General features: G+C 25.0%; 2 protein-coding genes and 2 non-coding genes across 6 annotated transcripts in view; 2 read left to right on the top strand and 2 right to left on the bottom strand.

Annotated features, from left to right (window-relative positions):
* The window catches only part of LOC122504946 (serine/threonine-protein kinase S6KL), a 54,880-nt gene that overhangs the window by 1,948 nt on the left and 31,011 nt on the right, over nucleotides 1-21,921 (top strand). Inside the window, exons 2-8 of one of the 3 annotated variants that reach the window (XM_043616312.1) lie at nucleotides 17-120; nucleotides 1,490-1,568; nucleotides 1,656-1,750; nucleotides 2,101-2,453; nucleotides 3,012-3,119; nucleotides 4,297-4,455; nucleotides 4,567-4,655. In XM_043616312.1, coding sequence (XP_043472247.1) covers nucleotides 1,506-1,568; nucleotides 1,656-1,750; nucleotides 2,101-2,453; nucleotides 3,012-3,119; nucleotides 4,297-4,455; nucleotides 4,567-4,655 — 867 coding nt within the window. In that variant the 5' untranslated portion in view covers nucleotides 17-120; nucleotides 1,490-1,505. Of the gene's footprint in view, nucleotides 1-16; nucleotides 121-814; nucleotides 998-1,489; nucleotides 1,569-1,655; nucleotides 1,751-2,100; nucleotides 2,454-3,011; nucleotides 3,120-4,296; nucleotides 4,456-4,566; nucleotides 4,656-21,921 lie in introns of those variants that run through there. The other 2 variants (XM_043616310.1, XM_043616311.1) reach the window with 2 other exon arrangements.
* Nucleotides 5,225-5,296, top strand: Trnaw-cca. The gene has a single exon. It is a non-coding gene; the product is annotated as a tRNA-Trp (tRNA).
* On the bottom strand, nucleotides 5,786-5,859 carry Trnan-guu. Its single transcript has one exon. It is a non-coding gene; the product is annotated as a tRNA-Asn (tRNA).
* Nucleotides 8,100-20,601, bottom strand: LOC122504944 (neurofilament heavy polypeptide). The gene is made up of 3 exons (XM_043616309.1): nucleotides 20,350-20,601; nucleotides 12,203-13,241; nucleotides 8,100-9,185 (listed from the first exon to the last, which is right to left on the bottom strand). The coding sequence occupies exons 2-3, from the start codon at nucleotides 13,229-13,231 to the stop codon at nucleotides 8,922-8,924; spliced, it is 1,293 nt and encodes a 430-aa protein (XP_043472244.1). The 5' UTR covers nucleotides 13,232-13,241; nucleotides 20,350-20,601; the 3' UTR covers nucleotides 8,100-8,921.

Here is a 21,921-nt window from a genome sequence, read left to right as displayed (position 1 = left end):
GTTCGGTTGTTCGTAGTTACCTTTTCATTTTCAATTCTTCCTTCTGTTGGCGCCACTATGCAAGCTACGGAAAAGACAATCGGGAGTCGGTATTCCAGGTTGTGTCCAGGTGTAAATAAAGTACGGTTCTATTTTTAGTTTTCTGATTTTAATTCTTTAATTTATTTTATCAATTAGAGTATTTAAAGGCTTTCTTTAACAGTAAGAGAACTTTTCAATATCTTTACAATATTTAATAATAATAAGTAAATTAATATCATATAGTTATTCCAATTATTATCATTACTGTCTTTTCTTGTAAAATCAATTTAAAAATATCAAAAAAGAATGAAAAACCGAAAATGATTCAATTTACACTATTTTTAATTCTAATTAGTAAATAAATAATAGTAGCAACAAATAGTATTCAAATTCAATTAAATTTTAATTATTTCGATTTACTTGATTTACTTGGATTTTTAAAATTACTTTTTTGACTTTACAATTGAATTTAAGTTGGTGGCCAAAAAGTAAATTTGAGTTTGTGTCACGCGGTTCGGAGAGAGTTTGTAGGTAAAAAAGTTTTGCTGTTTACAAAGAATCTGTCAAACGAACACGTGTTGTGTTTTAAAAATTCGATGAAATGAGCATTCGATGTTTTGAAATTCGAATTTGATATTCGATCGATTTGATTTTTGGGAGAATTTGTAAATAAATATATATTGATAAAGTAGAATAAGTAGTAAGAACCTACGATAAAGTAGAAATTTTGATAATTTTTCTTATCGATCAAGTAAGTGTCGAAAACATGTGAATTTGACGTCCGTCACTTTAGTGTATTTTTTATATTGTTGACGGTTGTGTGTTATTATTAAAGTTTTAAATATTTATTTAGTTTTTTACAAACTAGAAAGCAAAACTAAGTCATTAGTTGATAATTTGATATTAGTATTTTTTTACTTTAAATGAAAAGTAGGAGAAAAAAGTGAACTTTTTGAAATTTTAGGAGAAAAATAAAGTAAGTCATGCTCGAGTAATAGTCGGAAATTAGAAGTTATGAAGTGACTAATTTCATAATAGTTTCGGTTCGTTTGCTTTCTTTTTTTTGGTAAATTATTGTTCAAATCGTTTTATGAATATTTTGTATAATAATTTTCATTTTGGCGAACATAACCTATAAATGTACAATAATTGTGAACAAATTCTTTTATTTTCATTGTTATTTACATTCTTATTCACAGTATTCAAATAATTACAACGATAACAATATAATTAACAACAATGATAATAATATAATTAACAATAATAATAATAACAGTAATGGTAATAATACTATAAATAATAATAGTGCAAATACATTATTTACACTTTTCTTTAGATTATTTACAGTATTTAATTTATCACTTTTTCTTAAAACGAATTATTTCCTCTTATGGAGTTTAGTAGTTTTTCTCATTTTTATTTTATTTATTTATTTATTCTATTTTATTTCTATATTTTTATTTTACAGGTACATAAGAAACCGAATGGGAAATTCCAATACGAGTATTAAAAAGAAACATTATTCGAGAGGACAATATGCAAGCCAGGTTGGTTGAATTCTGGAAAAAACTAAATTGTTTTAATTCGGTTGGTTTTTCTTCTTCTGAACAATTTTTTTTAATTTCCTTTTTCAGTTCAGTCTTAATGATATTTTGGGAGGACGATGTATTGGAACGCCGGAATATGATTGCGAGCCTTATCGACCTTGGTCTCGAATTTCCAGAAGAAGGTAACGTTGCGTAACAAATTGAAAATTTTCCACAAGGTTAATTTAAAATTGTTATTTTATATTTTTCTTTTTTATTTATTTGTTTTTTTTATTTTGGTATTTTATTTGTTGCTTACTTTATCGTTTAAGAATTGAATAATAAAATAAAAGAGAATATTAATATAATAATATCATAGAAAATAGAGAAAAGATTTCTTCTTTATTCTTGTGATCTAATAGGCTTATATTTATTTATTTACATCAAAATAATTGCAGTATTCTGCAAAAGAAAATAAAAGAATTAAAATCTACTTTCTTTTTGAAGCAAGGAAAGAGTTTTTTCGCTAAATTTTGAATTTTGATTTTCACAGTTGGAGTGTGGGGACGTTAAACGATCCATTTAATGTATCGAAAACAGCATGGCCCGTTCCACGATTTGAGGCAATTTTTCTACCGGAATTCACAGTTCGCGAGGAGCCATTGAAAAACGAATATAAATTTTTAGATATAATTTCGAATGGAGCCTATGGACGTGTCTATAAAGTATTGAAAAACAAAGTTGACGAAATTTATGCATTGAAGGCAATAAGTAAGGCGAAAATTGTCGCTGAAAATGCTATTTATCAAGCTAAACAAGAGGTGTCGATACAAAGGGCAGTCGGACATCATCCTTTTATCGTGAAGGCCTCTCATCATTGGCAGGGACGAAAGACACTGTATATTTGTTAGTATTTTCTTCTTTTATTTATTATCAAAAAAATCTCTTCTTTATTTACTAGAATCAGTATTTTTATGTTTCAATTAATTAAACTGAGGAAGAAATGTATTTGATTCGAATAACCGATTACTTGTCTATTTTCAAATAAATATTTACTTGAATCAAATCATTTTTATTTAAATCAAAAAATTTTTATAGGTTTAAAAAAATCAGAAAAAATGATTTTTTACACCTATATAATTCTTGACTGAGTGACAAATTCAACTATTGTTGAAAATAATTAAAAATAATAAATTATAATATTAATAATTATAATAATAATTATATCAAATAATTTTGATTGGAATCATAAAATTTGCTCCAAATACAGAAATTATTGGTTCAAACCAATTTATAATTGTAAAATATTTTATTTGAATAAAAATGATTTGATTCAAGTAATTTATTTTATTAACTAGAAATCTATTATTTGAATCAAAAAAAATTTTTGCAGCACAGTAATAATAGTTATTTAAATTAATTAATAATAGTAATAATTAATTTGACCTTTTTTTCCACTTATAGTGACAGATTTCGTCGGTGGCGGGGAATTATTCTCGCTAGTTGAAGAATTTGGTTGCCTACCAGAAAATGTGGTTCGAATATACGTCGCTGAAATCGCTCTCGCAATTGGTAATTAACTCCAAATGAATTTTCGAATACTTTAGGAAAATATTTAACTTAAAATTTAAATAATTCATTATTTTACAAAAATAATAAATTGATTCAATTAAATTTAATAAAATAAGATTAAAGTAGAAAAATTTAATTAAATACAGACTTCGCACTCGGTAATTAATTTTCAAAACTTAGCTTTCAAACGAAAAAAACGTAGTAAAAAATTTTTATTATTCATCGAAAGAATTGAATTCTTTGGAAGATTTTTACAATAAAATTTTAAATAATTGAATTCTGTTTGGAAATTTTATGAAAATAGTAGATATTTGAAAATCATTGTATTGCGAAATGTTTTTAAAGATAATTAAACTTTACAAAGAATTCTATTAAAATTTTTGAGAATAATTGAATGTCTGTGTGGCATTTTATTCAATTTTTTTTTTTTAAAATAATTGAATTCCTAAAAAGCATTTTTTTATTTATGAAAATAATTGAATTCTTGCAAACGATTTTATTAGAGTTTTTAAAATAATTGAATTTCCAAGAAAAAATTTTTTTATTTTTAAAAATAATTGAATTCTTTCGAAGCATTATTTATGTAAGTAATTGAATTCTTGGGAAGGATTTTATTAAAATCTAGAAGAATAATTAAATTATTTTTAAAAAATTTAATTACAATTATTTTATTTAAAATAATTGATTTTTGTAAATAATTGAATAGTTGCAAAGAATTTTATGATAAATTTATTTTAAATAATTAAATTCTTGTGAATAATTTTATTTGTGAAAATAATTGAATTTTTCGATTAATTAATTGAAAATAGTATTAAAAATAATTGAAATTCTTTTTATTATTAATTTAATTTAATTTTTATTTTTATTAATTAATTTTATTTATTATTAGTGAAAATAATTTAATTCTTGCTTAGAATTTTATCAAAAATTTTTGAAAAATATTATTATTATAGTGAAAGTAATTGAATTATTGTAATTGTATAAAAATTTGGTTAAATAATTGATTTGTTCGAAATTTTTTTCGAAAATTGTTCTTTTAAATTTAATTTAAAAGAACAAAGAAATCTGTTATTTAATTAAAGTCTTATAATATTAGATTATGTTTTCTTTTGTTTGCCTAATTGAAACAAATTTCTCGACACCATCAATTTATTAGTGTTACTAATTATTGTTTCAGATTTCTTGCACAATGCTGGCATAATTCATAGAGATATTAAAGCAACGAATGTTCTTTTAAATGATGAAGGTCACGCGATTCTAATTGATTTTGGTTTGTCTAAATGGCTGCGTCCTACTCATCGTACGGGAACATTTTGTGGGACATTAGAATACATGGGTAATTATTTAATTTACACTATTTTCTTTATTCATTTTTCATTTCTTGTTAAAATTGATTTTTCTTTTTTTTAAATTATGAATTTTATTAAAAGAAATTGTTTCTATTCAGCTCCTGAAATTTTGAAACGGGAATATTACGGACACGAAGTTGACTGGTGGTCTCTTGGAGTCTTGACCTGTTTTCTTCTTTTAAATGAGGTGAGTACTTTATTATTCACTAATTTAATTTAATTAAAAAAAATTGTAGTTAATGATCACTCCGAGTCAAGGTTTAGGATTTTATTTATAATTTAAATTTTGTTACTTTAGATTTAACAATTTTCTACTTTAATATTTTATTTCTTTATTTATTCAATTTCATCCCCTTTTCTCGACACTTTTCAAACTCGTATTCACGAGTTTGATTTTTTGATAAATTAACAAAAGTGTCGAGAAAAAGGGGATAAAATAGAAATAATTTATTTATTTATTTATTTAATTAAAAAGCTCCAGGGCTAACTATAGTCAACCAAGGAATAAATACAGTAGTATTTGATATTTATATTAACAGTAAAATTATTAATTAATAACAAAAATTAACTGAAATTTATTTTTTGAATTATTTTTGTTAAAGGAAATATTCTCGTTAGATTAAAAGTAATAAAATTGCAAAGTCGTAGGTAGAGTTAGAATTTTAGAGTGGGAGTGGAGAGTTGCAGTTGTAGTGAGTGTAACTTTTGCTGAAAGTAATTATATATAACTGTCATTGGGAGCTAGCGAAGTTATACGACTCCGTGGCGCAACGGTAGCGCGTCTGACTCCAGATCAGAAGGTTGCGTGTTCAAATCACGTCGGGGTCAAGTTATTATTTTTTTATTTTTTGCTTCCACGTCAATTTCTTTCTTTTCTCTTCACTAGATCGTCAAAATTCTTTTTCAATATTTTTCGTTATTGTAAATATTGACAAGAATATTGATAATAATATTTTTTAACAATGTTAACAATTAAACGAATAATGTTAAGAAGATAAATAATGTTAAGAAGATAAATAATGTTAAGAAGATAAATAATGTTAAGAAGACAAATAATGTTAATAAAACGAATAATGTTAATAAAACAAATAATGTTAATAATACAAATAATATCACTATAATTATTTTAATAATAATAATCAATAAATGTTTTCTTTCTTCACTTCTATGAATTCTATTCTATTTAAGGGGCTGTCAAAGTCGATGCGATTTTTATACAGAGCTTTAATTAACATTAATTAAGTGTTAAATAAAGTTTTAATTATGAAAAACAAAAAGTTTTCAAAAAAAAAAAATTTCGAATTTGGAGAAAAAAATCGCCCCCGGGTGGGCTTGAACCACCAACCTTTCGGTTAACAGCCGAACGCGCTAGCCAATTGCGCCACGGAGGCTGTTGGAGTTTTTTACCTAAAATGTCGGGGTCTCGTTATCAGAATTCAATTAATATTTATAATATTTTTTTATCATTGAACAGAAAGATTTTTAAGAAAAATATATGAAAATTTTAATACAGTTTTCTTCTTTATCTTTTCTATTTTTATTTATTTTTTTTGAAATAGAAAAATTGACTGCAAACAAGATATAAAATTAGAAATATGAAACCAATGCATGGAAATGCTAATTAAAATGCGTTGCATGTCTCGTTAGGTTTATTATCGCTTCCAGTTCTCACATTTATTTGCGCACGTGATATTATCTCCTCACCTTTCAATCAGCTGTAGGTTATTTTAACTTTTTAATTAGATATAAAAATCTCAGGAATAAAATTAAAGGACTTAATTTGAAAATTAAATTAATAGTCGTGGCATCTTTATGGAAATTTGAATATTTTAAATGTTTATATTTATATTGAAATAATTTTTCCTATTCAAAAATATACGGGCAGTGCCCATTTTTTTTAAATTAAAATTTAATTTTTGCCAAAAAAAAGTAAAATTTTTTAAACGATTGAAAATTCGATTTTATAGTTTTTTCGATTGAATATTTAATTAATTAAATCAGATGTTAATAATATTAATAATAATAAATAATTTTAAACTGTCAAAAATTTAATAATTATCTAAATTTTTATTAACTTAATACTTAATAATAAAATATTTTTTGAATTTTGTGTAAAAAATAATAAATTATTTCAAAAGATTTAAAATAAAATTTAAAAGTTATTATTGATTAAATATTTTATTAACTGGTTAAAAAAGAAAAAAACCAGCTGAGGACAAAAAAGTATTTCAAAAATTCTTAAAATTAATTAAATTGAAATTTTCTGTTTATTGAATATTAATAATGAAATAATGACAATAAATAAAATAATTTTGAAATTTAACTTTTCTTATTTTTTTAAATAAATAATTGATAATTCTGATTTCAGTATTTAATTAATTGATGGAAAGTTTAAAAAATAGTTCTAAAAATAAATTTACCTAATTTTTTATTATTTAAAACATTCGGAGAATTAATTAATAAAAAAATATTTCTAAACTTTTAAAAATCTCTAAGAATTGAATTTTTTGTTTATTGAATATTTAATTAATAAAATAAAGTTAAAGAAATAAAATAATTTTGAAATTCAACATTACTTATTTATAAAAAAAAATAATGAATAATTTTGATTTCAATATTTAACTAATTGATAAAAGTTTAAAAAATAGTTGTTTAAATAAATTTACCTGATTTTTTATTCATTAAAATATTCGGAAAATTAATTAATAACAAAATAATTTTAAAATTTTAAAAATCTGTTAAAATTGAATTTTTTGTTGATTGAATATTTAATAATGAAATAACGGCAAGAAATAATGGAATAATTTTGAAATCCAACTTTTCTAATATTTTTTTAAATAAATAATTAATAAATATAATTTCAATATCTAATTAATAGAACATTTTAAAAATAGGTCTAAAAATTAATTTATCTAGTGTTTTATTAATAATTAAATATTCAAGGAATTAATCAAAAAAATTATTCTAAAATTTAAAAAATCTCAAAATTGGATTTTTTCTTGCTTGAATATTTAATAATGAAATAAAGACAAAAAAAAGAAAAATAATTTTGAAATTAAACTTTTCTAATTTTTTTAAAATAAATAATTAATTTAATTAATTGATGGAAACTTTAAAAAATAGTTTTTGGAATAAATTTACCTGATTTTTTAATTATTAAAATATTCGAAAAAATAATTCTAAACTTTTAAAAATCTCTTAGAATTGAATTTTTTCTATAGTTGAAATAAAGACAAAAAATTTATTTTGAAATTCAATTTACTATTTTTTTTTTAAATAAATAATTTATAATTATGATTTCAATATTTATTTAATGAAAAAAATTTTGAAATTGGTATAAAAATAAATTTATCTATGTTTTTATTATTTAAATATTTTAGGAATAAATTAATTAGAAAGAAAATAATTCTAAAATTTTAAAAATCTCAGAATTGAATTTTTTGTTGATTGAAGATTTTATAAATTAAATAAAATGATTTACTATTTTTGAACTTTTGTCTATTTTTGTTTTGAAATTTTAAATTATTTTTCGAAGCATTGAAAAGGGTAAAAAATACTAAAAATGATAAATTACTGCATAAATGTTATTAGTTTAAATAATTGGTGATGAAAGGTGAAAAAAACACTGCGATTATAATGGCAATAATTATTATTTTAACGATGAATGATAGTAATAATACAGATCATAATAGATTAAAATAGCGGTACATGAATTTTTTTTTGTTCTAACAAATAATTAGCGGTAAAGGAGTAAAATATGTAATAGGCGATAAACTATAAAAAAAAATGAAAAAAAAGAAACTAATCGCTAGGAAAATTTGGAAGAACCGCTTTTCTTTTGTTGTTGGGAGTGATTGGATAGACAGATTTTTTGGGACAAAGGTAAAAAAAAGAAAGAATGATGCGTGAAAAATTAGTTTTCTTGTCGATAGTAAAACTTCTGTAGGGGACTAAAAAAAATGTCGAATATTTTTTGTCATCTCCGGTCAGCAAAATGGATCGAGATTGCTTTGTCCTTGCGCGCCCCCTTAAGAAACCCGAATTTTCTCTTTTCCTTTTGAATCGCCGTTGATGGCGTCAGTCAGAAACTGAAATAATTTTCTTTTAGTAACGAGAATGAATTTACTGTTTGCTAAAGGTGGTTATTGTTTTTTTATTACAGTTCCCAATGTCTCTCTCTCTCCTTTTTTTCTCACACATTTTCTCTTTCATTAAGCTCAGTTACTCTTGCATAATACATAATGGAAACGAACTAGACGCACGTAGTATTCACACTTTTAATGGAATTGTCATCACTCGCTCTCGCAGTCGCTCGCATTTATTTTGCATTTATTTTGCATTTGTCTTGCTCTCTTGCTCGCATTTATTCTCACTTAATAAGATACTTTTTATCGGGAGTGAAATACGATTTTGTAAATGAAATAAGCCGCTTAAGAGGAGCTCTTTCTTATCACTAATCACTAGTACCGCCGCTGGGACTGCTGCTCTTGCTACTCGCGTCCTGACTGGTGAAAGTCGACTCCTCCTTCACTTCCTCGGGCTTTGGCAAAGCTTCGGCCTTCTGCTCCTTGTCCTCGGTGGGCTTGGTCTCGTCTTGGGTCTTTGCCTCGTCGGACTTGGGCTTTGGCGCTGGGAGCTCCTTGGCCTTCTCTTGGGGCTCGACTGCTGGCTGGGCTGGCACTACTGGTGCGGACTCCTCGAGTGTCTTGAGTTCCCTCTGCAAATTTTCATTTTTAGTTCGTTTTTTACTACTTTTCTCAAAAATACAGTACAACTTGGCGAGAAAGGAAAATTTATGAAACGGCCTTTTTTCAACCAACGCCGAAATCGTAGCGTCATTTGTTCGAATCGTTTGAATCGTCAAGTAGCGGAAAGACCATTTTTTTCGAATGGTTAAATAAATGTCAAATCCAGGAATAATCCAGAAGGGTTAAACTAGGTACTGGAGCCTTGAATTTAATATTTTCTAAATTTTAATTGTTGCTTGATGACTCCAGCTGTACTTTGCTGAATTTTAACAAAATTCTTGTCAAAACTTTAAATACTTTCAAAAATTATCCTCAATTCGATGATTTTTTAATAACTACTGTATTTCAATTAAATTTTCCAAAAGGATTCAATTATTTCAAGAAGATTTTAATTAAATTCTACGCAAACATTTGATTTTCGTAAATAATAAAAATTTTTAAAAAATTCAATTATTTTCTAAAATCTAAATAAACCTTTCGAAACAATTCAATTTTTTTATAAATAGTAAAATTCTTCGTAATAATTCAATTATTTTTATAAATAGTAAAATTCTTTACAGAAATTCAATTTTTTTCAAAAGAATTTTAATTGAATTCCTCGCCAGAATTCAAATATTTTTAAATATTTCCATAAAATTCAATTATTTCCTAAAATTTTAATCAATTCTTCGAAACAATATTCAACTTTTTTTATAAATACTAAAATTCTTTGCAGGAATTAAATTATTTTTAATCCAATTTTAAATAAAATTACACGAAAGAATAATTTAATTATTTTCAAAAATTTCCATAAAATTCAATTTCAACAAGAATTATTTAAAATTCTCTAAAAATAATTCCATTAATTCTCGAAACATTTTTAAAAATTCTATATGAAAATTAAATTACTTTCAATGCAATTTTTAAATATATTCGTCAAAAAAATTGAAAGAATTCAATTATTTTCAAAAAATAATAAAATTTTAATAAAATTCTTCTAAGAAAGTCAATTATTTTCCAAAATTTTAATAAAATTCTTGACAAAATTTCAATTATTTTCAAAAAATTCCCTTTACTTCCATGATTTTCAATATCTATTTTTGAAATAACATTTTTCATGGAAATTCAATTATTTAAACAAAATTTTAATAAAATTCTACGCAAATATTCAATTATTTTCATAAATAATAAAAATTTTACAGAAATTCAATTATTTATACAATTTTTTAATAAATTTCTTTGCAATAATTCAATTATTTTCAACAAAAAATAAAATTCTTTTTAGAAATTCAATTATTTTCATAAATAATAAAACTCAGCGTAGAATTTAAATTTTTTTCATAAAAAATATTAAAACTCAGCGCAGAATTTCAATTATTTTTAATAAAATTTTAATTAAACTCCTTGAAAAATGTTATTATTTTTAAAATTTTTATTAAAATTCGTCAAAAGAATTCAATTTTCAGAAACATTTAATTATTTAATAAATTATTTATTTTTGCATTTAAATAATTGAATTCTCGTAAAATTTTTTAATAAAAGTTGTTTTAAAAATGACTTTCAGTTAAAATTTTAGATAATTGAATATTAAAAAAATTGTAGCTTGGATTTTTAGAAATAATTGAGCTTTGAAAAGGTTTCAAATTAAAATCTTGAAAAATGTAAATTTTTCACACTTTTAATTAACAATATTCTGAATTTTTTTGAAAATTTTTAATTTCAATTCTCTTGAAATTTGTTGAATTTTTTTTTAAAAATATTTTTAATTATATTTCAAAAGTTTTAACGCAATTTTTCAAAAGAATTCAATTACCTCGATGAATATCAAAAATCTTCCGAGAAATTCAATTATCTTTATAAATAGCAAAATTTTATTGGAAAAGTAAATTATTTTCAAAAATTTTATTAAAATTCTTGAACAAATTTAAAGAATTTTCAAAAATTTTTCTCAATTTAATTATATTCAGAATCTGTTTTAATAAAATTTCCTAAAGGAATTTAATTATTTAATAAAAATTTCACTGGAATTGAATTATTTATAAAAGTTTTAATACAATTCTTTGTTAGAATTCAATTTCAAGAAATAATCAATTGTTCATTCAATTATTTATTTTTGTATTTAAATAATTAAATTCTCTCTTTTCGATTATCTGGATAGGTGTCTGCACTTATTAGTCCGGATAATGGAGTCTTTATTGTAATTAACATTTTCAAAAGATTTTTAAAAAGCAAAAAGAATTTTGCTTCGACTAATTGAACTTTAGTCAAATGACCCTCCGACTACTTGATCTTTTCAATAATTGAGGTCTCGATCTTTTAACACTTCGGACAATTGGACTTTGGTAAAATTATAACTCTTTGACCCCTTTGGTTTTTGACACTTGGACTTGGCAACCTTTCGAATAAATTGCCTTTCCGCTACTTGACGATTCGAGCAGTTGTGCTTATTGGTAGTCAGCTTTATTCTAACAGATTTGTTTTTGAAAATTGATTCTAAATAGAAAGTTTCAAACAGAACAAAATAGTTCCAAACAGAAAGGATTATTCAAAATAGAAAAGTTTGTAGTTCCAAAGAGAAAAGTAATCCTAAATGAAAAAGTAGTTCCAAACAGAAAGAATAGTTCCAAGCCCCAATTGTTCCAACTCTCAGTTAAGTTTTAACCCTCTGTTGATGCTAACGACCATTATCGTCAAAAATCGTCAAAAATGACGATTTTTGACGATAATGGTCGTTAGCATCAACAGAGGGTCAAAAAAGACGATTTTTGACGATAATGGTCGTTAGCATCAACAGAGTGTCAAAAATGACGATTTTTGACGATAATGGTCGTTAGCATCAACAGAGGGTCAAAAATTGTCATTTTTGACGATTTTTGACGATAATGGTCGTTGGCATCAAAACAACTATCGGAATTAGGTTCTATGGCGATAGTGGACATAAGTTAGCATCAGCAGATGATCAAGTAGCATGCAATTTTATCAGATTTTATCGAAATCTTCTATTTACCTTTTCATCGGTAACTTCAGCTTGAGCAGTTTTGGTGATTGCCGGCGCAGCTTCTTGGATCTTGGCGGGTTCAGCGGCGATTTTAGCGGGCTCTGGTTCGACCTTACTGGGCTCGGCAATCTTGGCGGGTTCGAATGGTACGGATTTGGTCTCTGGTGCAGGCTCCTCGGAACGTGCTCCCTGCTTGGCTTCCTGTGGTGCGGCGGGCGACTCCCGTTTGATTTCCTCCTTCTCTGGGATCTTCTCCTCCTGCTTCTTGGAGTCCTCTGGCAAAGGCGCCTTCTCATCGGCCACTGGTTTCTCCGCCGCCTTCTCCACGGCCGCCACTACTGTCGCTGGCTTCTCCTCGACCTTCGTCTGCTCCGAGCGCTTCTCGATTTGCACTGGCTTCTCCTCGGTCTTGGTCTCTCCGCGTGGGGCCTTGGGTTCTTCTTCCTTGGGTGCGGGTGAGTCGGCGATGGGGGCCGATGGCGCGGATTCTGGTTGTGCTGCCGCTGCGGCTGGTGTTTCGGATTCGGACCTGGCGACGATTTTTGATGGGGCTTCGGTGTTTTCGGGCTTCTTCTCGTCGGACAAGATGGGCTTTTCGTCCTTCTTGGGCTCGGACGATGGCTTCTTCTTTTCCTCGGAGCTCTCGGCACTCTCGGCGGACTCGTCGCTTTCCTTGCTCTCGGAGGAGTTGTCGGCGACGGTGGATCTCACTTTGTGCTCGTGGCTCTCGTGGCTCTCGTGACTGTCATGAGAGGCGTGAGAGTCGTGAGCGTGGTGGTGGCCCTCGTGGTCCTTGTGACCCTCGTGCTCCTTGTGGTGGTGGGCTTCGTGCTGGTCGGCGGCCAGGGGAACGACGGCCGAGGGTTCGTCCTTCAGGGGAGCGGACTCCACTTTCTCTGCGACTTGGGTTGCGCCGATCTTCTCCGGTTGTTGGCCAGGTTTGGCTTCGATTTTCGCCGCCTCGTCGGCCACTGGCATCACCATCACAGTCTTCACCGCCACCAGGCATATCGTCAGGGCTAGAATATACTTCACCATGATGCTCTACCTGCAAAACATCAACGTTTCCTTTAGTTTCTTTTAGTTTTTTTCCCTATTTCGTTAGATACGTTTTCGGTTAGGATTCTTAGGTAAGGTAAGGTAAGGTAAGGTTAGGTTAGGTTAGAATTCTTAGGTTAGGTTCTTTTAGCAACACTGCACAAGTAGAGAAAGAATAATGGAAGAAGAGAAGAAGTGGAGAGATGAAATGTAGAACAGAATTGTTCTACAATTGTGAATCGAGTTCTGTCTTGGTAATTTTTCAGTTAAGAGTTAATGATAAGGAGGAATGGAGGAAAAAAGAATGCGATTGAATGATGCGAGTGTGTGTGAGGGTGAATGTGTGTGTGAATGCAGAATGAGACGTGGTCCGATCGAGTCAACTCAATGAGTTTAGAAAGAGGAAATCAACGGGTCAAAAGAAGTGAGACTGATTTGTGTTCGTGGGGTTAGTTGTTGTGCATTGATTGATAGGATGACAGAAAGCTAGGGATTCAATGACATTGAACCGAATGCACTCGAAAATATTTCACTAACATTCCTTTCTTAAATATTTATTTAAATATCTAAATATCTAGTTGTTGGTGTTTTTTTGAATAATTTTCAAGAAATTCGCAAAGAAATGTAATGGAACATTTTTTTTTTTGAGGATCTAATCAGTTTTAGAATGAATTAGAATATTCCCTAGGCAGCATTATTGCTTGTTATTGTTTGTTATTATAATTTTTTATTAATCATTACATTTTATTAGATGATTAAACTTTTTTTTTTCTTTCTTATTTCTTATTTTCATAAATAATAACATTCTTTGAAAAAATTCAATTATTTTTATAAATAGTAAAATTTTTTGCAAAAATTCAATTATTTAAATAAATTTTAAAAAAATATTCAAAAAAAAAAAAAAAAATTATTTAAATAAATTTTAATAAAATTTTGCCCAAACATTTAATTATTTTCATAAAATAATAAAAATTTCACAAGGAATTCAATTATTTACAAATTTTTTATAAATTTCTTCACAAGAATTTCATTATTTTCATAAAAAAAAAAAAATAAATTTTTTTTTAATAAAATTTTTTGCAATGATTCAATTATTTCCATAAATAATAAAACACTTTGCAGAATTTCAATTATTATATTGTTAATATAACTAATATTCAATTAATAAGTCTTAAAAATTTTATTGACTTTCGTCAAAAGAATTGAAAAAAAAAAAGTTAAAAAAAAAAAAAAGTTCGACAATTGACAATAAAAAGACAATTGTCGATAAAATTCCTTATGAGAATTCATTTTAAAGAAATACATTCAATTATTCAATAAATTATTAATTTTTGTATTTAAATAATTGAATTCTCGTTGAATTTTCTAACAAAAATTGATTTAAAAATGAATTTCAGTTAAATTTTGAAAGATAATTATTTATTTTACTAAAATTATTTTCAAAATTTTTCAAATTATTTCAATATAGTTCAATTATTTTTATAAATAACACATTTTTCGATGAAATTAAATTATTTTCAATACAACTTTTATAAAATTTTTCAAATGAATTTAATTATTTTAAAAAAATTTTAATAATAATAATATTTTTTAATAAAAAATCAATTACTTTGAATGGAATTTTAACTAATTTTCTAAAAAAAATTTTAATTTTCTTCGCTGGAATTCAATTATTTTCAAAATTTATTAAAATCCTTCGCAGAAATTCAATTATTTAAAAAAAAACAATAAAATTCTTTGTAGAAAATCAAATATTTAAAAAAAAATTAAAATCTTCACAGGAATTCAATTATTTTCAAAAATTATTAAAATATTTAGCAGGAATTAAATTATTTAAAAATTTTCCATAGGAATTAAATTATTTACCAAAAGTAATTGAATTTTTTGTAGGAATTGAATTCTCGTTGGATTTTCTGATAAAAGTTGATTTTAAAATGAATTTCTGTTAAAATTGAAATTAATTAAAATTTATAGATAATCATTGAATAGTAAGGGAATTTTTGAATGAGTTTTTAATTTTTTATAAATAATTGAATTCTGAAAAGGTTTCAAATTAAAATCTTTGAAAATTTAAATTTTAACTGTTTGTGAAATTAATTTTTTTCGAAAAGTTTAATTGAATTTATTTTTAAATTTTTTTTGAAGTTATTTTCTAATATATATTTAGTTGAAGAATTTACGAATAATTGAAATTTTTGGTACAATTGAATTGCAAACAAATGGATTTGAAAATTTCGGAAAATTGTTAAAAAGAAACTTTTTCGAAAATTATTAAAAATAATTGTTTAAAGAAGAATTTTAGTTGAAAATTGTAGAAAATAATAATTGAATTTAAATTATGAAAATAATTTTGAAGTAATTGGTCCACAATTGGTTCGTAAATGGTCCGTAAATTTTCATTTTCTGTGTTCATATGTCAAGAGTCAAAAGGTACAGAAGTATTAGATTAAAAGTGAAAAAGTGACAAACACGATAGGTGAATAAAATAAAATTGAAAAAAAAATGAAAAAAGTTTGTGTGTAATAGGGATGATAAGTTTTCATTTATATTTATTGTAATTCAAAACTTTAAAAAAAACTAATGTGAAAAGTAAAGTTATATTAAAACCAGGAGTGGGCAACTGAATCCGAACAGTTGGAGAAACAAAATGAAATGTTTGTGACAACCCTGTTTGATTTCAACTCTGTTTCTTACTGCATTGTTTTCGTTGATTTTTGTAAATTGTTATCCCTTTTCTTAATAATTCTTTTCGCGAATTTTTGTTTTGCTTAGTGGATCGTTTTTCTCCTGGTTGCGAATCTTTTTCCGAAAGAATGTTTGGCAATAATCGCGCGCATGGTGTGTGTGTGCAATTGTCGGCGATTATATTTATAAAAAAATAAACGACGCTTCTGATCGTAAAATAACTACATTGCAAAAGATGTGCGGCAAAAAAGAGGAAAAAATTGCAACAAAGTAAATAATATATTGAAAGCTTATTACGTTTACTACGAAATAATAATTGTTACCGTTTTTTCTCCGCTTTTTGCCGCATCCGTTACCAATGGAGTATGTAGTTACTAATAAAATGGCAAGATGGCTTTTATTTTTCCGAGAAGAAGTATAAACGAATTGTTGATGTTGTTGACAATGTTGACAATGTTGACATTCGAGTTGTTTCTTTCGAGATGAGTATTAGCATTTTCTTTGAGAAACAACAAGTCACGTTGAATCAATAACTCTCCCTGGCAACTAACATGTAAGATATCGACTAAACTAAATGTTGTAATTACTCATATACATTGGATTTCTGATTGTTGACTTTTCCCTCCTGCGCGCGGCCTCGAGAATCGTTGTGTCGTTAAATGTGTATTTTATACATAATACAATCGTTTTCGAAATACTCTCTTCACTTGTTGCTTGTATTGGTCTCTCTCGTTACAAAACTTTAAAACAAGTGACCTTTTTCTCGTCTTTTTCTCGTCTTTTTCTTCCCCCCACACAAACGGTTATTTTATTTCTTCTGCTTATTTTTTATTATAGGGAGTACCTATCATTTAAAGGAAGGTTGTTTGTTGCATCTTTTGCTCGACAATTTTCAGAAGAGAAACTCTCCAGAGAACATCAGAAAAAATAGGGCGAACAAAATTTAGAAAATTCAGATTCAATTTGAAATGGAAATTTCCACTTGTGTTTGTAGTTTGTCGACACATAAAGGTTAATTGAAAAAAAAGGAGAAAAAAAATTGTTGTTGGGTCCCCCTATTACTTCATCAAGACCATTAGGGAAATAATAAGAGCGCACAGCTTTAGAAAGAAAATATTTTCGAAAGGTTGAGTTTCAAACTGTTTTGCGCTTTTAAACATTCATTCGAATATGTCTCTTTTTCAACCATTTTTTTTTTAACAAAAAACAAAAAACAAAAAATACGAATTTTTTAACAAAAACAATAAGAATTTTATTTTAGCAAAAAAAAATAAAGTATAAAGATCGTTCCACTTGATTTTCAGTTAAAAATATTCTTGTTCTTCGTTTCTTGAATTAATTTACTATAACTGTTATTAGATATTTATTTGGTATTTATTTTTTATTATTTAGTAATTCATTTAATTTAATTCAATTTATTTAATTCACAATTGAACCCCTTGGTGCAAGAACCAGACATAGGCCAATGAAATCAAATGGACTGCGTCTGGTTCTTGCATCACGTTCAAATATTATTTATCAAAATTCAAAATAAGTAAAATTTAAATATTAAGAATACTTCAAATTAAAATTATTTTTTTAATAATAAGAAATAAATAGAATAATATTGTTAAATAATATTTTTAAAAAATAGAATTTCTTCCAAGAATTTATTTATTTATTTATAATTGGGCAAAGTTTTAGCTGAGTCCTAATTTATTAAAATTATTTAGGAAAACAATTGAATTCTCGTGAAGAATTATAAATTATGTTAAAATTTTTGCGAATTCTAATTAAATTCATTTTCAAGTATTTGTTTAATTTTTTTTAAATAATGAAGTTTCTTCAAAAATTTTAAAAATTATTGAATTTCATGAACAATTTTATTTCTTTCAAGTTTTGTAAAATAATCGTGTTTGTTAATAATTGAAATTAAACATTTACTTATTGAATTTTGATTAAAATTTTAGAAAATAATTGAATTCATTAAGATTTTTGAGAATTCAATTATTTCCAAAATTTTCAATAAAAAATTTTTTTAAAGTTGATTTTCAGAAATTGTAACAAAATACTTGAAAAAAAAACAATTGTTTTCTATTAACTTTTACAAAATTTCAATTATTCAAAGTCTTTTTTTTTTTTTTATTCAAAAATAAATTTTCAAAGATTTGTCTATAGTTATGCTTTTTACACTATAAAAATCGAAATAAGTTGCATTTTATATAAAAAAATATGGTATTTTGTCTCAAAATTTGTAAAAAAGTCGAAAAAGTCGCAATTTTTTTTTAATATAAATCGATAAAAATCGTATTATTTGAAAATAGTCGAAAAAAGTCGAAATATCAGAGGCTTGTAGAAATAATAACAATTCGTAAAATTTAATTATTTAAATTATTTAAATTTAAAAGAAAAATGATTGAAAATATCAATCTTGAACAAATTTTTCTTTTCTCTGACACTAACGAAGAATTTTCCTTCTTTTTTCTGTTACAGGTGAGTCAATAAATATTTTTATTATACTTTTTTACACTCTGGATTTATTCATGTGAGTATAGTTAAATTATTTTTGGTACATAAAAACAAAATGATTGAATATTTTTAATAATTATTAGGTTAAAAAATTATTTCAACATTTGTTAGTTAATTTAAATCTGATGAATTAAAAACAGAAAAATAATTTTTTTTTTGTTATGGGAAGTAATGAGAAATGATATGAATATAATTACTGTTTATATGAATATTTCTCTCGTCAGAATAATGGAGCGCGATTTAAAAAAAAAAAAAAATGGGAAAAAAAGTGTTATTTTACGTGACCTTGAATTAGAATTGAGCTAATTACTGATTAGTGGATTAAGACTGCAGGGTAAGGGAAGCTTTAATCCAGAGGGGAAGGACGAGGTGGAAGAAAATCGAGATTCTCTTTTTAAATTGCGTAAATACCGACACATTGACGAATGAGTAATTTGCGTCTTTACTATTATTACTTTTTTTTTCTTTCTATATGGAATTCCTTATAAAAAAAATTTGCAAATAAGGGATTCAATTTTTTTTAATTATACAATTTTTTAAATGTTTTATTCAATTCTTTTTTTAATTTCTAGAAATATTTTTAGGTACTTTCAAATTATTTACAAAAAATTCTATAATTAAAAAATTAAAAAAAAAATTTTTTTCAATATTTTTAAAAATATTTTTAAAAATATTTTTAAAAATATTTTAAAAAATATTTTTTAATCAAACAATTTTAAAAATTTAATATTTTAAAATATAATTTAAAATAATTATAAATGTATTTTGAAAATGTTAATTTTAAATTATATTTTTTCAAAATATTAAAATGATTTAAAAAGTATTTTAAAAATTGAATTTTAAATTATATTTTAAAATATATTTTTTCAAAATAAAACAATATTAACTCGAAAGTATCAAATTGCACCGAATTGATGCCAAAAATTTGATTCAAATAAAAAATTGAGCCAAATTTTTGGTATTAATTTGATTCACTTTGGTATCAATTTGATAGTTTCAAAAAAACTTTGAATTTGAAAATGTAATTGTAGAATATATTTTGAAAACTATATTTTCTATCTAAATTTTAAAAAACACTTTTTAAAATATAGCTTTTTGATTTATTTTTAAAATAAAAATTTTAATTTATTAATAATAGTTTTTAAATAAATATTATTTTCAAATATAGTCTTTAAAAAAAGTATAAATAAAAAAAATTAAAAAAGTAAAAAATCCGTAAGTAGTGAAAAAAAATTATATTTTGAGGGTTTAATTTGGTTTTTAACAATGAAATGTTTAAAATTATTTATTGCTAAACAAAAATTGATATTTAATTTTTTCATATAATAATTTCTATCTTCTTTTAAAAATCACTTTGTTATTTCCACTGAATTTTTTCCACAATTTTCATTTTTCTTTTGTTCATTTAAATACTGATTTTTTTCTTTCTTCTTTTTTGAATCTTGGAGTGAATTTATTAAAAACTATCGAAAAAGAAATGTTATTTTTATATACTTTCGAAAATTAAATTTATTAGGAATTAATCTGAGAAAAAACCGCAAACTACGAAATTCGAAATTGAAATCGTTTTTTAGATAAAATCTCAAGGTTCTGACATTTGAAATCAAGGAATTTAATTTACTTTCAATATTTTCAAATCGATTATAAAGTCAACATACGATTAATATTCACAGAAATCAATTTTTATCTTTTGATTTTGAATATTTTTTTAAATTAAAATTACCGATTAGGAAAAAGGTAACAAACTACAAACAATTTTGTATAGAATAAAAGTGAAAAACTTGAAAACAAAAGAAATTTCTCAAATTTTAAAACAGAAACAAAAAAAAATTAAAATTGGACCCTTTTTCGTTTTGAAAATATTTTTGAATCGGAATTTTTTTGTTGGAGAAGAAATTTTTAGTACCTATGAATTTTGTACTCACTGTTTTCTTTTTTCTTTCTGGAAATGTGAAGTGACGATAAGATTCACTGGAAGATTGCACGGAAACTCGTGATTTTTTTTTGTTTATTTTTTGATCCTTTTGAAAAATAAAAACTTTTTGTTTAATTAAAATAAAAAAAATTGACAAGTGCGTGAACAGTCGAAGTTCGCGCGCGTGCGTTCACAAAAGCTCGAACTTTTAGGAGTTGCAGATGTTCGGTATGAAGGTTGGGTCGAGTGTCGAGTCTTATTCGATGGGGCCCGGCTTATATATCCACTTCCCCACCCCGGCCGGGAGGGAGAATTCTCTTCGGGGGCCCCAGCAGCCCTCTTCTCTTAGTAGAGGCCCCTCTTTTTTATTTTTCTCATTTTTTTCATTTTTTTCATTTTTTACATTTTTTTATTTCCCTTTTTACTATTTACACCATCTTTATTAGTATCACTTTTTAATTGTCATTATTTTCATTATTATTATTACCTACTCTCCTCTTTCACATCATCATCATCATTATCAATTTCTTAAGTCTTCATCTTCTTCTTTCTTTTTCTTTTCTTCTTTCTTTTTTCTTTTTATATTTCTCTTCTATTTTTATTTTCTTCTTCTTCTTCATTTTGATTTTCTTTTTGATCTTCTTTCTTTTTTCTTTTTGATCTTGTTTCTTTTTCTTTCTATTTGATCTTTTTTCTTTTTATATTCTTCTTCTTTTTATTTTCCTCTTCTTCTTCTTGATCTTCTTTCTTTTAATTTTTTTCTTCTTTTTCTTTTTCTTTTTACTTTCTTCTTCATTATTTCTATCTTTTCCTTCTTCTTTACTCTTTTATCTCTTTTCTTCTTTTTTGTTTTCTTATTAATATTATTATAATATTTTTTATATATGTAATAACAATAATAATGAATAAAAATTGTTAATTGTTATTGTTATTTATTATTATAATTATTAGTAAAGTTTTTTATTGACAATTTTGAAAAATAAATTCCGAATTAATTTGTTTCATGAAAAAAAGGAAATTTTCAGAAATAAGTTTAAAAAAACAAAAATAAAAAAATTAATTCGTTTTTGAAAAATAAATTCCGAATTAATTTGTTTCTTGAAAAAAGGAAATTTTCAGAAACAAATTAAAAAAAAACAAAAATAAAAAAATAAATTAGATAATAAAGAGGTCAGAATATATAACATCAATTCCCACGAAAGTTGCAAAAGTAAACTTTTTCTTGGAAGCAATAAATTATCAGATATATATATAATATTTTTAATGGAAAATAAAAATGTTTCATTGATTGCTTTGATTTTTTTTAAAATGAAATAATTATTTATGATGATAATTGTAAAAACAGGGAAAAAAGTTCATAATTTATTTAAAAGTTTAATGATAAAGAAAAAAAATGTCTATAGGTATATAAATTAGAATTGTAAAAAGAAAAGGAATAGTAATAATAATATTAACAATAAGACAATTGTATACAATGGTAATGGAGGAATTTTAAATTAATTAACAAAATAATACTTTTTTTGTGTCATATTAATTAATACTGATTATTCATTGATAATAAGAATGATAAATAATTGTAAAA

This window comes from Leptopilina heterotoma, unplaced genomic scaffold (assembly GCF_015476425.1).
Source record: "Leptopilina heterotoma isolate Lh14 unplaced genomic scaffold, ASM1547642v1 Lhet_325, whole genome shotgun sequence".
Taxonomy (NCBI): Eukaryota; Metazoa; Arthropoda; class Insecta; order Hymenoptera; family Figitidae; genus Leptopilina; species Leptopilina heterotoma.
Note: the sequence above shows the minus strand (reverse complement) of the source record. Positions and strands in the feature narration are given on the sequence as shown.